The sequence below is a fragment of the Spinacia oleracea genome, chromosome 5, assembly GCF_020520425.1.
Source record: "Spinacia oleracea cultivar Varoflay chromosome 5, BTI_SOV_V1, whole genome shotgun sequence".
Taxonomy (NCBI): Eukaryota; Viridiplantae; Streptophyta; class Magnoliopsida; order Caryophyllales; family Amaranthaceae; genus Spinacia; species Spinacia oleracea.
In genome coordinates, this window is record NC_079491.1 from 46,761,635 (window position 1) to 46,779,296 (window position 17,662).

The 17,662-nt window shown below is 33.9% G+C and overlaps 1 protein-coding gene across 1 annotated transcript; it reads right to left on the reverse strand.

Annotated features, from left to right (window-relative positions):
• Positions 1-44: 44 nt before the first annotated feature.
• On the reverse strand, positions 45-9,223 carry LOC110792192 (uncharacterized). Its single transcript, XM_021996999.2, has 5 exons — positions 8,924-9,223; positions 8,127-8,355; positions 4,447-4,599; positions 529-1,367; positions 45-419 (listed from the first exon to the last, which is right to left on the reverse strand). Exons 1-4 carry the CDS (start codon positions 9,137-9,139, stop codon positions 682-684), a joined length of 1,284 nt encoding a protein of 427 aa, XP_021852691.2. The 5' UTR covers positions 9,140-9,223; the 3' UTR covers positions 45-419; positions 529-681.
• Between the last annotated feature and the right edge of the window lie 8,439 nt (positions 9,224-17,662).

Genomic DNA, 17,662 nt, shown 5'->3' on the forward strand with positions numbered 1-17,662 from the left:
CTCGGAGGTTGCTTCCATTTTGTGCACGCAAAAGTTTAACATAATTAAGGACAAATCGAAACATAGATGTAGCCTATTCTTTTGGTATGGGGGATAGAAGTTATTTAACATGTTTGCAGTATGAATGAGCAAATTACAGACCATCAAGAGCATCAACTAGTTAAAGATCTCAGTGACTCAGTCAGAAAGTGGTGCATGAAAAGCCATCCTATTCAATCAGATTAATAAAAATGGCGGCTCACAAAAGCAAGGTGATTTTATATACAGCAATTAGGCAGATCACAATCGGATTATATGCATCCAGCTAGTATAAGTGTATAACTGCAGCATGTTAGCCATAAAGGCGCTCGGAGAGTTCCACTGCACAATTTACTGTAAATATCCATCCAGTGCCGTCTTTCTCATTGGCTGTTTACCACCTAGAAAATAAGACGCAAAAAGGGGGAAACGGAAATGAGTATTAGAACTTACAAGCATAACTTATGAGCAACTTTTCAAATATAAGAATGCTAAAGGCATTGCAAATACCTGACAAGAACAGATACCGCATATATATCATAACTAGACCGGAATTTAAAGCTTCTGAGCATGTGTTCAAATATAATCTTGCAGCTTTCCTGCAATCTTAAGGAAAATGCTTCTGAAGAACATCACAACCTTTCACAACGGAAAAGTTATCTATCAACCAAGAAGACGGAAACCTCTTTTAACATATGGTAAACATGAGAATGGCATGTTTAAATCCATGTCCACCTCAAGAGACTTGGACATGAGGGAATTCGAAACAAAATCTTGGTCTGCCACACCAAAACCTCTACAAACAACAAGGGTCGTATTACACACCCAGGGAACTGAAACCGTGAACCCCACTCCAGGTCTACTAAAGGAGCTTTCCTTATCCACCATCATATCCTTGTATGCTCGGCAGACTCCAGAAACATATTTACCCATAGGCAGAATTGGCTGATGAAGAGGAGATACTGGTGCATCAGCACTATGTACATCATCATCAGAATGAAGATTCACTACTACGGTGCCATGATTAGGATCAAGTCTGTTACCAAGGGCTACAAGGAAAGGAGAATCTGCGTCCCATAGCTTGAGAGGAAATATATCATCTCCATCATATGCATCAATGAAGGCAATATCATATATATTTTTTGTGTTGAGGATGAACTTCTCTGCATCCGATTCATAGAGGAAAAGTCTCTCATGGACACCTTTCCATACAACTTCATCCATTGTATTGGGTGTTGACAGAGCATGGCAACCTGACGGAACTGCAACTGAGAACGATGGAAAACCCATTGTTTGTATTGATGTTGAAATAACAAGAGGGTCTATTTCAACAATGTCAACAACAGCACCTAAACAGTACAAGGAAAGAATCATCAGAAACTTTTGTATGTGTTGTGAACCTGTGATTCACCGCATGACCAGGTTAATCGGTGATCAAGTGCTTAAAATGTTTTTTTAGTGATTTTCAAATACAGACATTTTCAGATACTTGAAGAAAAAATAAATTCAGGAAATATACTTTTTCTTTATATTAAAATAATAGCATGTTCAAGTCCGGATTTTGAACAGAGAATTTTTGACAAACAACCAAACTGTTTAACATGCTTTGGAGCCAAAGATTCATTTGTTCTTTTGGCAGTGGGATATAATGGACTAAATCAAAATGGCTCTTAAAACCTCTTCGCTTCCTTCCCATGAAGTAGAAGACGGTCGTCCCGTGGTAGTCCCGTTATCGCTTTTGGGTCAATTGGAAACAACCTCTTTGCAATTGCAGGGGTAAGGTTGCGTACGTCGGACCCCCCCTTACCCCGCTTCTTGCGGGAGCCTCTTTAAGGCAATGGGGTAATGATAATGAATGAACCAAACTGTTTAACACGCTTTGTAAAATTCAGATGAGATATAGTTATTTCATCTAAACATAAATTCCATTTGTCATGTCCAGCAACCAAGCATTAAGTCTGAACTATAGGATACTTGGAATCCCTTGAAGTCCAAAGGTGTGCATAAGAGCTTTTGCATATTTAATAAATACGGATATTTCATGAAATACCCCTGAGTTTTGCAATAATCCACCAAATGCCCATCAAGTTTCAATAATTCACCAAATACCCCTTCATGACGTCATCATCCTCATAATCAACAAATTACGATCTAATTACCTACCTAATCCCTAATTAACCCCCCTAATCCCTAATTACCCACCTAATTCCCCATTAACCCACCCACCCATTAACCCACCCATTTCCTTTTCTTTTCTCTCTCCCCTTCCTTCTTCCACTGCTTCCTTCCCCTTGTTCACTCTCTCTCCTACTCCATTACCACCACCTATCTTCTTCGGTTTTTTATCCCACCCGATTTTGATTTTCCGCCGAGGGAGTACAACTTCCCCTCTCTCCTTTCTCAACCACTTGCTCGACTTGGGAAGTGGGTAGCGATAGGACACCATCCCTATAATCTCATCTCTCACCTCCAATACTTTCAACACCCCACCAAAAACCACCATCAAGTCCATCACCACCGTATCCACCATATCACCATCATGGATATGCTCAATTGATTGCATTCAAATGAAATATCCGTAAAAATTATTTAGTACCAAGTACGGGGTATTTTATACATAGTACTAAGAAATCAAAATCCCAATGTTCAATCCATTATTTCAACCAAAATCCCAAATTACGAAGATCATGTTTTTTATTTCTTTTCTTTTTAATTTTTTATGGGTTGGATTTATTTAGTTGTTCTTTGATTTTGTTTGTAAGTTTTCGCATTTTCCAATTGAACATTTTGTTTGAAAGAGGTAATTGAATTGTAGAAATTGGGTGGATTCAATGGGGAATCTAATTGGATAATTGGGGAATTATAGAGGTTGGGGGCATGGAGGGGTGAGAAATCCGGCATGAAGATCTCGCGGATTTTGGCGGAAACTATGGTGAAGAGGGAAGCAGACGGAGAAGACGAAAGAAGTCAAGAGGGGAGGGACTGGGAGGAGAAGAACTGAAGGTGGTGGTTGCTTCCATGGAGGTGGTGAAACTGAAACGATTGAACTCGAGCTTGAGCTGAGGAATCCAACTCCCAATTCCTCCAATGAAGCACGAAAAGAAAAGGAGGGCGACGAGTAGAGGGTGTGGCGGTGGAAGGCGGAGGAAATTTCAAGGAATACGGTATGGGGAGAGGGGAAATAAAATCTAAAATGAATAAAGACAAAAATGGGTTAATTTGGAAAAATGGGTTAATGGGTGGGTTAATTAGATGTTAATTGAGTTAATTAGGGTTGATGACGTCATGAAGGGGTATTTGGGGTATTAAGTCATTTGTGAGGGGTATTTGGTGAATTATTGAAACTTGATGGGCATTTGGTGAATTATTGCAAAACTCGGGGGTATTTCATGAAATATCCGTAATAAATAATACCCATTATGACTAGTGCTTGCACTGCAACCCTCTCCCTTAGGGTTGGGAATTTCACTCACTCTCCCACTCCATTTGGACTTCAAACACCCATTGATGAGGGGATTCCATGTATTAATTATTTAACATATTTAATAAGTTGGCCTGGGTCCCTTAAACGGACTCTTTAACAGAAAAAGTTAAATGGTGGTGAAAACCATTTTTTTTTTTCTTTTTTAAGGTTTTAAAAAAAAGAAAAAATCAAGGTGTTAAAAAACAAAAACTGGTTTTTTTTTCTCAAGGTGTTAAAAGCCAAACAATCCTTAACCCAATAACAATTGAGAATACAAAATTTGTCTTTACATCCTAGTAATAAATGTGGTCAAAGTTTTTAAATGAATAGTGTGGAAAGTCAATATGATGCATCTATTAAGAAATAGAGGAAATATTATCTCACATTTAATTTTGGGGGTCATTCCAAAAATATTCACAATCCTATACTCATGTAACCTTTTTTGTCTCTTTCTTCGTCACATCAACCCTTCGTTTTTCTCCATTGCAACATTTCTCTTGTTTTTCTCTCTATCCTCTCATTTTAACATTTCTATCAATACTTATGCCAAACCAAAATGTAAAGTATATCATTGGATGCAAAGAGTGTTGGTTGCATGTTAAACACTCTAAAATCTTCTTCACTCTCCTGCATACAAAAAACAGTAACTAGTTTCAGGCAAATTCCTCTACTTTGAGATTCTTGAATATGCAAGGAAACATCAAGCTGTACTATACTAGATCATACCCATATGGTAGGAAGAATAGGAACATTAAAAGACCTCTTCGTAAGCACAAATTATCCACAAGTCACAACAAAATATAGCTTTTGCATGCACAAAAGGTTGGGTGTAGTTATTGGTATGAGTGTGGGTATAGACGCATGGGTATACATGATACTAGTTCTTAGGGGTCTAAACATTTTAAGAAGAAAAATACCGAAATGATTTCCTAAGAACTACAGTAGGAGGTAATTTATCATTCTACCTTGAATTTTAGAAGCGATAAATAATGGCAAACTTCCTCCACCATGACCTACACATAAGACGCGCATTGTTTTCTTTCCAGTGATTGCATTCACGAGATCGTAATTAGTAGATGATAATGCAGTGAATCCAGCCGCTATCATACTTTTTGTATCTGCAAAAAAGTTTTATATTGAACCAAAGTTATCCAGTAGCAAATGAAAAGACAAATGAAACAACAAATGCACATATATACATATTACTCCCGCCGTTTCGCATTAAACTTCTCATACGGAGTATGTCACAAACTATTTGTCCCTCACTAAACCTCTTATTTCTCATTTTGTGTGAGTCTAAAACATATTATATTGTTTTTTATCCTCTTACCTCCCCATTTTGGGCTGCCTTTCACTCACCTCCCCTACAGAGCATTAAACCACACCCATTCTTATATCCCATTAACAACAAAACCCCTCTGCAATTGCTCTCCTGTAAACAAGTGCCCAGGAGAAATGGGAAGTTCAATGGGGACGAAAGAGTGTAAACTAAGATTATAAGAAGGCGAATTGCATGTAGCATCTCGGATATTGATACTCCATTCATTCCTTTACAAGTTGTGTTCTTTTCAACTTATTTTGACTTATTTCTAACAAAATAAGTTTACGACACACAAGTTCAGATTCAATAGGTATATAGAAAATAAGTCTCATGAGACATGCTCAGAAATGAAGACAAAATAACTTCAAATAAGTTATTGGTTCATATTAGTCAAAATAACTATGCTACATTTGGTTGAAAGTCATTTTTAAGGGCTTGGGTTAAAATACCATAACCACTTCTGATTATTTAAATTTTCATGTTAAGTTCTAACTTCTCTGATCTCCCGATTTAACACCTCAGTTCCTTCAAACATTGTGGCGACCAATGGGTCCGACCTACATTTCATAATAATTGAGATCTTCATTTGCAGCCTTGGTATTATATGTTATACTCCCTCCTTTTTTTATTTGCATCATTTGATGTTTCGCGCTTGCAAATGCAAATCTTTAGCCATTAATATTTATAATTATACATTAGCTACATTATAAAGAATTATATCGAGACGAATCTAACAAGATCTCACATGAGTACACGACTATAAAATTCATCATGTATAAATCCCAAAAAATTGATAAAAGAATGTGTGGTTGTGTGAATAGTGTAAAATTGCAAGTGGTGAAAGTAAAAAAACAGATGAAGTATATTTTAAGAGGCTTACTAAATCCGCCCCATAAATACTTACACGCCGAATTAAATGACCCAACTACCCTAAACCTTAAAGGAGTTGGTGGGTGAAGTGTACTGATGAAGGGAGGGTTGAAGATGGGGTAAAAACTGTAAAGGGGGGAAGGGGTAAATATAGAGAGGGTAGTTGGGTCATTTAATAGGGCGAGGTTTAGTGCTCCACTTTTTTGAACCAAGCAAAACACCGCCGCAAAAAAAAAACATGCACGTATTTGGCTTTACAATACCAAACCACACCCGTTTTCACTGAAGTTCATTTGAATGTCACACATTAGAAATAAAGCAACAAGGTGAAAGCATAAAGGTTCAGCTTTCATCAAGTCAGCATAACTAGTACATAACTTTTCAGGCATAGTAAGGTAATTTAAGTTACTTCCTCCTATTTTTAATACTCGCAACGCTTGTGATTTCTACACTACTCACATATTATACTTTGATCATTGTTGGTGATTTATACGTAAGATAAAACATAGTCATGTGGGATCTTGTTAGATTCATCTTAATGTGTATTTTCAAAATATTAAGTTTTTATAATTTTTGCTTAAAGAGAATTAAAGATATTAATGATCAAAGTTGTGCATTGGCATGCGTGAAAATGACAAACGTTGCGAGTAAAAATAAACAGAGGAAGTATTAAATATACCCAAAGTGTCCAATTACTAGACGCACCAAAATAGAAATGTGGCCTTTTAAAGAGGAACAGAAGTAGTAACAATTAACAAGATATCATCAATAAAAACATTTAACTAAAACACTAGCCCCGTGGCTATTAATACACAAAGAAAGAAGGTCTGTGTATGCCTAATGTAAGAAGTTTCATCAATCACTTAATTCTTGGTGCCAGTATTTAAAAAAGCGCGCTTTAAGCTCTGAAGCGCGAAGCTCTAGGGAAAAGAGCTTAATTAGGTCTAAGCGAAGCCCTTGTGATTAAGCGCGCGAAGCGCAAAAAGCGCGCTTTTTGGCGCTTCATTGAAATTCTTTTCTCTTTTTATTACTTTACGTTGAAAGCTTTTTTTTATATATTGTTATTGTGTTTTGGACCACTCCATATTAATCCTTAACAAAAGAAAGTAGGCCAAGAGTCCAAAAGAAAAGGAAAAAGAAGAAAAGAAAAAGACAACAGTCACAACAGTCGGCCTTAGCTTCTGGATAAACATTGTGTTATATGCTTTATTTTTGTTAAAATAAAGAGTAATATATTTTTGGAAGCAAATCTGATGTTATATATATTTGTGGTTAATTTAGTAAGATATATATGCATAATAGTAAAAAACCTTCAATTCTTAAAAAGTGCGCTTCACTTCGATGAAGCGCGCGCCTTGCGCTTGCGCTTTGCGCTTAAGCTCTAGGACTCATATCGGTTTAGTGCGCTTTGCGCTTTTTTATACACTGTTTGGTTCTTGATGCTATTTGTTGCTCTTCTAATGAAACTTCAACAACAAACTTGAGAGTCAGAGATCAAGCAACACAAATGTTAAAATATAGTAAAAAAAAGTCGGCTTTGTGATAGAAATTTAAATCAATGTTCTAAACCTTTGTTTTCTATTTTATCTTTAGCTTGGGTTGGGTACAACAGCCACGTCAACTAGTTTGAGCACTTGAAAGAACACATTAATGCACATAAATAACACAAATAGTTGAACTGCGATATGATGCCTGATAAGTGATAACATTATTTTTATACAATCAAAAAACTTTCAATAGTATTGGTGTGCAATTAATCAAGATACCAGATAAAATTGAGCTTAGCTGCAAGAATCTACGTTATCAAATAGGAATCTGCAATAGCCTAATAGGTACAAGGTGAATTGCGAGGAAATGTTTGAACAAGTCTCTAACTATCCATCAATAAACATACGGTGATCAACTCTCTCTGGTATAAACCCTGAGGGGAGGAGAGGGAGAGAGAATGATCAACTGACTCTTATTTCTCCTCACCATCTCACCAACCATCCGTTTCGTTCAACGTGCATACAAAGCAGATTTACGGTACTATTTTCATAAAAACCTTCCTAAAACAAAAACTACAAAAATACCTAGACGAAATCAAGCAAGAAGATAGTTTTCACAAGAAAGACTGAAATTAGCTTTTTATCTACATAAAGGAAATTTCACACAGACTTTTTATTATTCCTGTCCTACAAGTGATGAGAAGACATGTTAAGATGCTGCCATATAGGTCAGATGTAACATAAAGAATGTCTACCCCGTATTACACAAGATAACATGAAGTACTTAATACTTAATAACAAAGATTAGGGCTATCCAAACAAACAAATCTCACACTCTGTAACTGAGGTACACAGATTAACGCTATTAAACATTGTTACGATATGAAGTCACCTGTAAAATCTTAAAACACAAAGGCTGCAAAAATTGAGCTACTTTATCAAAGATATTCAGCTCAACAACACTTACAGGGAACAGCCAAAACATGAGGTTGCTGCATGTAGTATACTGAACTAGGATCCGATACTTTTGAAGCTGCCATAATTTTTACAGCACTCTGGCGTGTGACATCGTTAAATCGAAGCACACGCCACTGGTAACCAAGTACTTTGAAGCATTCGTCATGTTTTGCATCTGAACATACTTCTGCATATCTTTTCCGGAGCCATTCTTCTGTTTTCAGCCAACGATTTGCAGCCTATTAGAGGTATAATCAAGAATCAAACAACATTACAAACATCATACTCACCAAAATCAAAACTAAATTCACCAATTATAACCATACAAAATACAATTCGCATACAATTGTAAACAGGTTTATCAGCAAACATTCACGGGTTTCGCAAAAGAATATATTTTGTAGATTCCCAACTACTTAGTACTTAACTTAAACATCTACACTTCTTTGCAAATTATGATACTACCCCATGAAACCTATTTAATTTGAATTCCTTAATTAAGTGCTTCACACTATCTTAGTAGTAAATGTATTTTAGCGCTAAGCATAACAAGCTAAAACTATCAATCAACTCCTGAATTTGTCATGAATTCCCAACTCAAAGCTAAATGCCTAAATGTATTTGATGCTTATACTTAGCCCTTAGAACGACGAATAGAAAAAGTGCAGAACCCTTTAACCTTTGATAAAATTTTCGAATATTAAAACCCAGATTTAGTGCTAAAACCCTGATTTGGGAAAACTCAAACCCAATTGATTTAGAGCACTACAAAAAAAAAAAAAAAAAAAAAGGAGGAGAGAGACTAACGGGTGTGGAAGAAGGGTAAGCAAGGACGGAAATGACACCGTTTCCATGGAGAGAGGTAGCTCGGAAAATAGAGTGGGAATGGTGATCGGAATCGGAGCCCCACCACTGAGAAGAATAAGACCAAGAACCTTCATCTTCAAATTTTGATCCGGTTGAAGTTGATAATCTCCGTAGTTTTAATTTGTAGCTTAATCTGCCTATCCGCCATTGCAACATTGAGTATAAACCTCTACAATGCTCTCACTTGCTGGTTGCTACAGGCCTACAGTTCTCCAAAACCCCAACTAAAACGAGAAACTCTTCTCCAATATACTCCCTCCCTATTTTGGCCGTGCACGGGTATCAAGAAGAATAATTGAATGAAATAGAATAATAAAGTAAGTGGGGTTGGGTAGATATTTTAATAAGTAAATAAGTGGGGAACATGCCATTTTGGGTGTGGAAGGTGGGGTGAGTTTGTGAATTTATTTGTTTAATAGGATGGTGGGTCATAAGATAAATTAGATATATTATTTAATTAGATGGTGGGGTTGGTAAGTTACTAAAAATGGCAAGTGTATCTCTTAAATAAATACGGTCGGAAAAGGCAAGTGTATCTCTTAAATAAATACGGATGGAGTAACACACTAGAATTGTATTTACACTAACCTAGTCCACACTAACTTAGCTTGGACCAGAATAACGGAGTAATTTATTTGGGAAACATGTGTAATTGTCATGTGACAATTATTTCATAATTTTAAATATTAACTATGTGTTTTACAGAGTTACTATATGTTTTGTAAAGTTTCTATGCGATTTGTGTCTAGCCCACTTTATATATGTTTTAATTTTTTTTTATTTTTCAAAATTTCATATCTTCATTTTTCTCTCCTTATTTTCTCTCTATTCTTTTTAGATTTTAGCCCAAATTTCTAGGATTTGTTCAATTGTGTTCTATTTTCTTCGTAATTATCTTATAATTCTCATAATTGGATTTGTTAGATGAGGAAAAACTGGAGGAAGTAGTAGATCAAGAAGGAGGTTCGTCGTTACCGAAACCGAATCGAATAATTTGCGCTCGTCTACAAATCATCGCAAGAAATTTGAGAGATCACATCTCGGTTAGTTGTTTTTTAAAGTATTTTAAGTCTATTTTTATTTAAAATTGAAAATATTTGTTGTTTAAGAGAATTTAACATTTGTGTTTTGCCGAAATATCGTTTTCACTTCGCGAATTCGATCAGTGACTTCACGATTTTAAATGGTAACTATATGAGTTGTACAGTAACTTTATGGTTTAAAGAGGTATTATGTGATTTTTAGAGTTTCTATTTGATTTTAACTATAATATTTGCTTATTGTATGTTATAATGATTTATCGACTATATTTGATTATAAATTTCATGATTATGTGACTATAACCCAAAAGGTTTGTGCTCTTCTACAAACCGATGCGAGAATTTGGAAAAAGGATTGGGCCTATAAATTCCCGAGTTGTTGAATTACTATATGTTTGAAATAGTTACTATATGCTTAAAATAGTTACTATGTTAGTTTGTTATGTTCTGTGCATGTTTTTGGTGTTATTCTATATTATTAGTGATAAAGTTGCTATATTATGATAGAGTTACTATATTATTATCACAACAACTATGTCTGCAACTCTATGACCAAGTGACCACCAATAATATTTATAGGTACTATATTTTGTATAATAGTAATTATATGTTTGGTATAGTTATTATACATATTATAATGTATTTTTTATTTACGTTTTTTGTTGTCCTCTATGTTATTAGTAACAAGAGTTACTATGTTATAAAACAGTAACTATATGATTATAACAATAACTATATCTGCAACTTTGTTAGTATATGACTATCATTAATATTAAGAGATACTATATCAAGTATAATACTCCCTTCATTTCTTTTTGATCTTCCTGTTTCTATAAATGTCGTTCCTATTTGATCTTCCTGTTTCTATTTTGGGACATGATTTTTTACCATAAATTTCCCCACCATCCCTTATTTAATTCATTCACATTTCCCTATTCACCCACCCAACCCCACTTTTATGATTTTTTATTACTTTCATAAAAATATCTTCTCTCTCCTTCATTTCTTTATTACTTTCTTCATTTATTTATTATTTTCTCTTACACCCAATCATTACTCTTACACCCAATCATTAAAAGATTCCAGTTTCTTAATTTCCACCCAAAACTCCAAACAGGAAGATCAAAAAGAAACGGAGGGAGTAGTAACCATATGTTTTAATACTTACTATGTTATCATTATGTTATTTTTTTGTACTCTATGTTATTAGTAAAAATAAGAGTAACTACATTATTATGACAATAACTATATGACTATAACAATAACTATATCTGTAATTCTACGAGTATCTTACAATCATTAATTATAAGAGATGTTATATGATTCATAATAGAAACTATATGTTTTACATAGTTACTATTTTATTTTTTTCATATTTAAATGTTAAATTATTAACTTAGTTTATATATTATTGATTCATAAATACAAAGATGATGCATCCAAAAATTAAAGTCGTACAAAGAATAACTTCTGCAAGAAAAACAAAAGCAGGAGAAGAAGAAGAAGAAAATTTTGACAACAATGAAACCAAGGACGTGGTAGAGAAAGGATATGACGCGGACGTGGAAGGAGATGACGTGTTGGTGGAAGGAAGGGACGTAGACGTGGCTATTAATATTTTTTAGTTCAAAAAATATTTGAGTTTAATGTGGTTTATTTAATAGATACAAATAATTAGAATGTCGTAGCTAGAAACAACTAACCGTGTAGTTAATGTTTTTCTTAATTATTGTTCAAGAGTTATAATTACTCTTACTTTTGATATATATAAATACTTTTTTTTCTAATAGTTATATGATATATAATAGTAACTCTATAATAGAAAGTTATTATATGACCTCTAAAGCATTTATGCCGTATTGTTTATTTTATAATACGGTAATTGTTCTACATTTAAAATTACTTTTCTATATGATATACTTATTTTTTTTGATAGAATAGTTACTATTCTGAAGATATAGTTACTTTGCAGAACATATAGTTTCTATAATATATTCTTTTTGTCTGCAAGAATGAATATATAATTACTTTTTTCTTTTTTATATATAGATAGTCTTACTGATAATATTAACTATATGATATATAATAGTAACTATAGAATAGAAAAAAGTTATTATATGATATAGAAGGGTAACTATTCTATACGATAGAAACATTTACTATATGATATAAAACAGTCAATACTTTGTGTATACATAATTAAGTAATTGAATTCTTAAGGCTTTAGCTTTTGCCTTTTCTTGTTCTGCTATCTTCGTTGCTTCTTCTTTGGCTTTCTTTTCTTCTTCCCTTTTTATGATCTCGTCAACTGCTTTATTATCATTAAACTCTCTTCGATAACAGTAATAACAATATATATCACAAAAATATTGGATAACAATACTTTCAAAGTTATAATTACGTTACTAAATAATATAGTTACCCTTTGTATATTATACGTACTTGACTCTTTTTGTTTCAAGGACTTGAAAAACAAGAACTTATGTATAGTTACTCTTTAAATGTTATGATTACTCTCCACATAATATAGTTACTCTTTTTAACTATATTGCATATGTAAGACTATGTATTACTTTTATGACTATTTGAGTAACTATATTACGTATAAGTATAACTATATCAATATAAGAGTTATTATATGATCTATGCAAAAAGCATATCACATATATTCATAATTATAAATTTAAAGTTGTTGTATGACTATTCCAGTAACTATATTACATATATGTATAACTATATGAACATAAAAGTTACTATGTGATCTATGCAGAAACTACATATATTTATAATTAGAAATTTCAAGTTATTATATGACTATTAGAGTAACTATAATAATATTAGAGTAACTATATCAAAGTATACTAGTAGAAAAAACCCTGGTTACAGGGGGCATTTAGACCCTTGTTACAAGGTACATCATATGCTGCAACTGGGGGGCTGCAACAAGTGACTTGTTGCAACGTACATTGTTCACTGCAAAAAGTACTTTGTTGCACGGGACATATACTTGTTCGCTGCAAAAAGTACTTACGTAAGAGTAACTATATCACATATATTAGTAATTATATCCACTTGGATAATGGCTCTTAATGAGAAATATGAGAACACTATCATAAAGATCATACATAACAATCACTTGTAGAATTCCATAACCCATAAGTTGTATACAAAACAATGGAAGTTGATGCCCGCAACGGGAAATCCAGCTCCTTAGGTAAGGGCCTCAAATTCCCTCTTGCTCCTCTCTTTTCCCTCCTGGATTTTGTGTCATCACCAATAAATCCACGTCTATTGCACCAAATTATTATCTGTTCCTCATATCACCGTCGGCGTCATTGGTAATTCTTTTTCTTTAATGTCAATTTATCTAGAAAATAGAATTACCTACTTAGTATTCAGATCGATTAAATCGACGTCCATTGTTGAGCTGCAAAAGGAGAGAGAGAAGAGACAGGAGGAGAGAAAGGAGGAGAGAGAAGATGTTGGAGCAAAGAGATTTCAGATTTTAGGGTTTCGTTTGAATTTGGGCCGCGCGTTTTTTCTGTTATTTGACATCACGTGAAATCCTCATGGTCCCTCACTACTAATTTACGAAAACACCCCGGTCCACACTAATAATAGCGTGGACCTGGTCCATGCAAGTGGAATTGCAAGAATTGAAGCCCGTGCGATACACATTTACTATTAATATTTTATCCATAATTTTAGTTAATTATATTAAATTTATTTCACCCTCAATAAAGAATTAAATATTAATCACATTATCCTAAAACTTTATCTACGAAGTACATAATCAACATCTGATCTTATTGTGGTTATTATAATTATACTTTGGTATTGTTATTGAATGTGAGAATAGTCGAAAGTAAATTATGAAGTTTAAACATGCTTTAAGTTTATTAGAGGTTTTTGTGATCTAAACAAATTGGGAAAAATCTATTCAAGTATTACATATTTTTATTGTATCATAGTAGTAGTTTGTAACAACCATAAACTCTTATTAATAAATATACATCATCACGTACTATTTTTATATAAAAGAAATTACATGTACACAAATTATTTAGTCAATAATAATTTAGAGAGTAATTCTCTGTGAAGGAGAAGGTTTTTGGGTAGGAGGAGTCAAGTATTTATGAGGTTTTGTAATTTGAAAATTAATCAAACTTATGTTAAACTCTAGCTTTTCATTAAATAAAAACTTATCATATTGCATTAAATATTAGCATATTATCAATGTCACTACGGAATGTCAACAGAGTACTATGTAGTATTAGTTAAGGTAGTGTTATATGTGTACTATTAATATGCTAATGTATCGAGATCGGAGAGTTAAACGTCAAAACGTAGTTGTTTCTCAAAATTATAATGCAAAATATGTTTTATTATCTTTTTAAAACACTTAAGATTAAGATACTTTATCGTCTTTATTATTATATCCTTTAATGTACATCGTACTTACTTATTTTCTTTTTTGTAATTTAAAGTCATGTTAAACACATTATTTGGCGATATTTTTTTTGGTTATTGGCAAATATGCTGATAAATTTTGCATAATACGAAGTATTTTATTTATCTTTTTCAGACTTATACTTTAATTATTAGAGTTATGTTAATAATTAATTAATTAAAATATCTACATGGCGCACACATTTTTCAATTCTAAAATAAATTAAAAATCTTATTTTTCATTGGTCGGAATCTAGTGATTTCTTACGTGGCTCTTTAATAACTCAGCAAATGTACTCTCTTTAATTATATAATATTAATTGGCTACAGTCCCCAATATGGTGTATAATAATAATATTTTATTAAAAATTAAAGATTTTATCTTAGCAGGAAAAAGTATATGACTGGGCAAGAGAAAGAGTGACCGTGGCTATGTATGACATGACAATCCATCTAAATTGGAATATGTATATTTTCAACAATACACCATGAATACGTATACTCATTTCATCATTTTTCCCATCTCCCTCCTTTTCTTCACTGGTTTCAACCTCCATTTCTGTTCTTCGCTAGTTCTTCAAGCTCATTGTTGTGCTTCTTTTCTCCAATCTCCCTCCTTTTCTCCAAACACTTGCCTTTGTACTCCGACATTTTCGATCCTAAAATTAGTTAAAAATACAATTAGAACTCCGCCGTATAATTGGGGAACATGGAGTTGTTTCCTTCCGTCACCTCCCAAGCCTCACAACGCCGCCGCATATTAGATGATTGGACTGTAAAGCCTTTAATTGAATATGCCTTAAAAGTAGCTGATCACCATCAAGATGCTGTTGAACATTCCCAAACCTCTCATTTCAAGCCCTATGTATAGAAAAATGGGCTTCCGGTGCCGAATACGCGGGTTTTGAGCCGGAATTTGTGGTTGAGTCCAATTCCTTCAATGTTTTGATTTTCCGTGAGAAATGGATTCATGCTAGTGTGGTCTGGGTTTCTTATGACTGGCGTTTGAACTACACAACAGGAATATGTGGGATAATATAGATGCATAAAGCAAATTTTCAGGAAATAATTTCCTAACATCTATTATAAGATCACATGCATAACAATAATATGAATCAGATTTATGGTGGAAGAACAATAACCTTTGTAGCGTGTACTCCAGTTTGTATGCAAGCTTCAAAGATCTGAGATCCCTAAGCGTTGCTCCTCTATTTAGTCCATGAACACCAGTTGAACACCAACGTCTACTAGAACGGAAGAGAAAAAAATCTCTTGCTTTTGATGGTAGTCTAAGCAGCGTTTTCTAAGGGAAGGGTTTGAGTTTTCTTTTGTTTCAAAGTTACTGATTAACTTTTTGTACGTAAAACCCAATATTATATCATATATATAATATTAGAGTTCTTGGTTAATTAAGAGAACTAATTCTCCATCCCTTTCCCTTTAGGGACGACAGGTACAAGGCCCACTAATGGGCTTGTTTGCTTTTGTTCAACTAGTGTTGCAATGTGTGACCTCGTAGGATTAATATATTTTAGTTGTATGCCCAATCAATATTGTCATACTAATCACATTTATTCTCTAGCAATAAAATATTATTACTAAAATAATTAACATATTATCTTTATAATTAATTCCTGTTTACATTTAGTAATTGCCGGAAATGTCTAAGGACGTAATTCCTCAATCTCCCACTTGTCCGAAGACAAGGAGCAATGCTAAATTCCTTAAGTATCTTAATGCCTAATTTTATAACACAATGTTATTTCAAATTTCTGTTTCTTGATTGCCGAGTTTGAACTGTACAAATAAAGATTAACATTTTAATCCCATTCCGCATGGCCATACAATTTTCCAGTTCTCGCTCATCAAGAGGCCTAGACACCATTCCTATCTAATAGGAGGACTCATTCACTCTTGTATGACCATAACTCCCACTCAATTCTTAGCCCACCTGATCACTGCCTTTATAACCTCCTTTTACGGCACGACGTTTAACAACGTCAAGGTTAAACTAATTGTCTCATTGTTATTAAGACATACTCATGTCTAAGGAATCCACTAAATATAAAAGTTTGATTCTAATTTTAGAATCTAGTTAGGTCATGTCTCAATGCATCAAGTAAACATCCATATAATCAATTAGACATCTCTGTGTCTCCATAGCCCATGGAACTACGCTATCAATTAATTAAATGCTAGTCTTGAATTAGATCACTTATGTCCAATTTAGTGATTTAGACTAGGGACTTAATAAGTTGTGATTTTAGTTCACTTTATAAGTGTGAGGGGGGTCGGAAAAGACGGGTTCTGGATCTTTTCTTACTTTTTCCCTCGCGGATGTGTGGCAAACAATATTCAGTAAAGAATCAAACTAACAGTGGGCAATTTGCCTCTTTTTTACTAGTTTATGGAGTCGCCATTCAGTTTTACAAAACTGACAAAATCGGGTTATTGTGATACGTGAGTACAAGCTTGTGAGACCCGGGCTCAACGTATTTGACCAAAACGGCCTTAGGTTCCCTTGTGATTCATGGTGTGAGAATCGCTCAACATATATCCAGCGGAGTAGAGATTGAGGGTTCGGGGGACATTTACTAATACGGGGAGTGCCACACATTATCCCATGAAGCGGTCCTTACTAGTTCAATGTAACGAAGGCGGGACATGCGTTAGACTACATTACTAATCTAAATTTCTTTTAATGCAAAAATATTAACTAACAATCGCCAAGGGGTGATTTAGATTGATTTAAGGTACCTAACAATAATCCGTATTGTCCAAAGAATATCTTATTACGCGTGATGAATAATCAGATTAAGTTTGACAGATTCATAATGGTGATTAAAGCAATAAATCAGATTATGGCACTTTACAATATAGTTTTGGCTATATTGCGGTTCTCAGAAACTAACCACTTGGCTTTACTCACTTTCCTTTTATTCAACGAACGTTCCTCGACTTGACTAGACTCTTAGGAAGGATCCAGGCTTAATTCGGGTTCTTATACGGACCGCATTCCGCTTAACAAGAGTTAAGATGGTAGAACTACGTGAAGGAAATAATGCACTTGGTCCAAGTATGCATTCAATGCTAAGTCTAATAAATGCGGTTCAGTATTAATTAATTATACAAGTTAATAATTCAGTGAGATCAAGTGAACTGTATGCCTAGCTAGAGGCCGCTTCAGTTC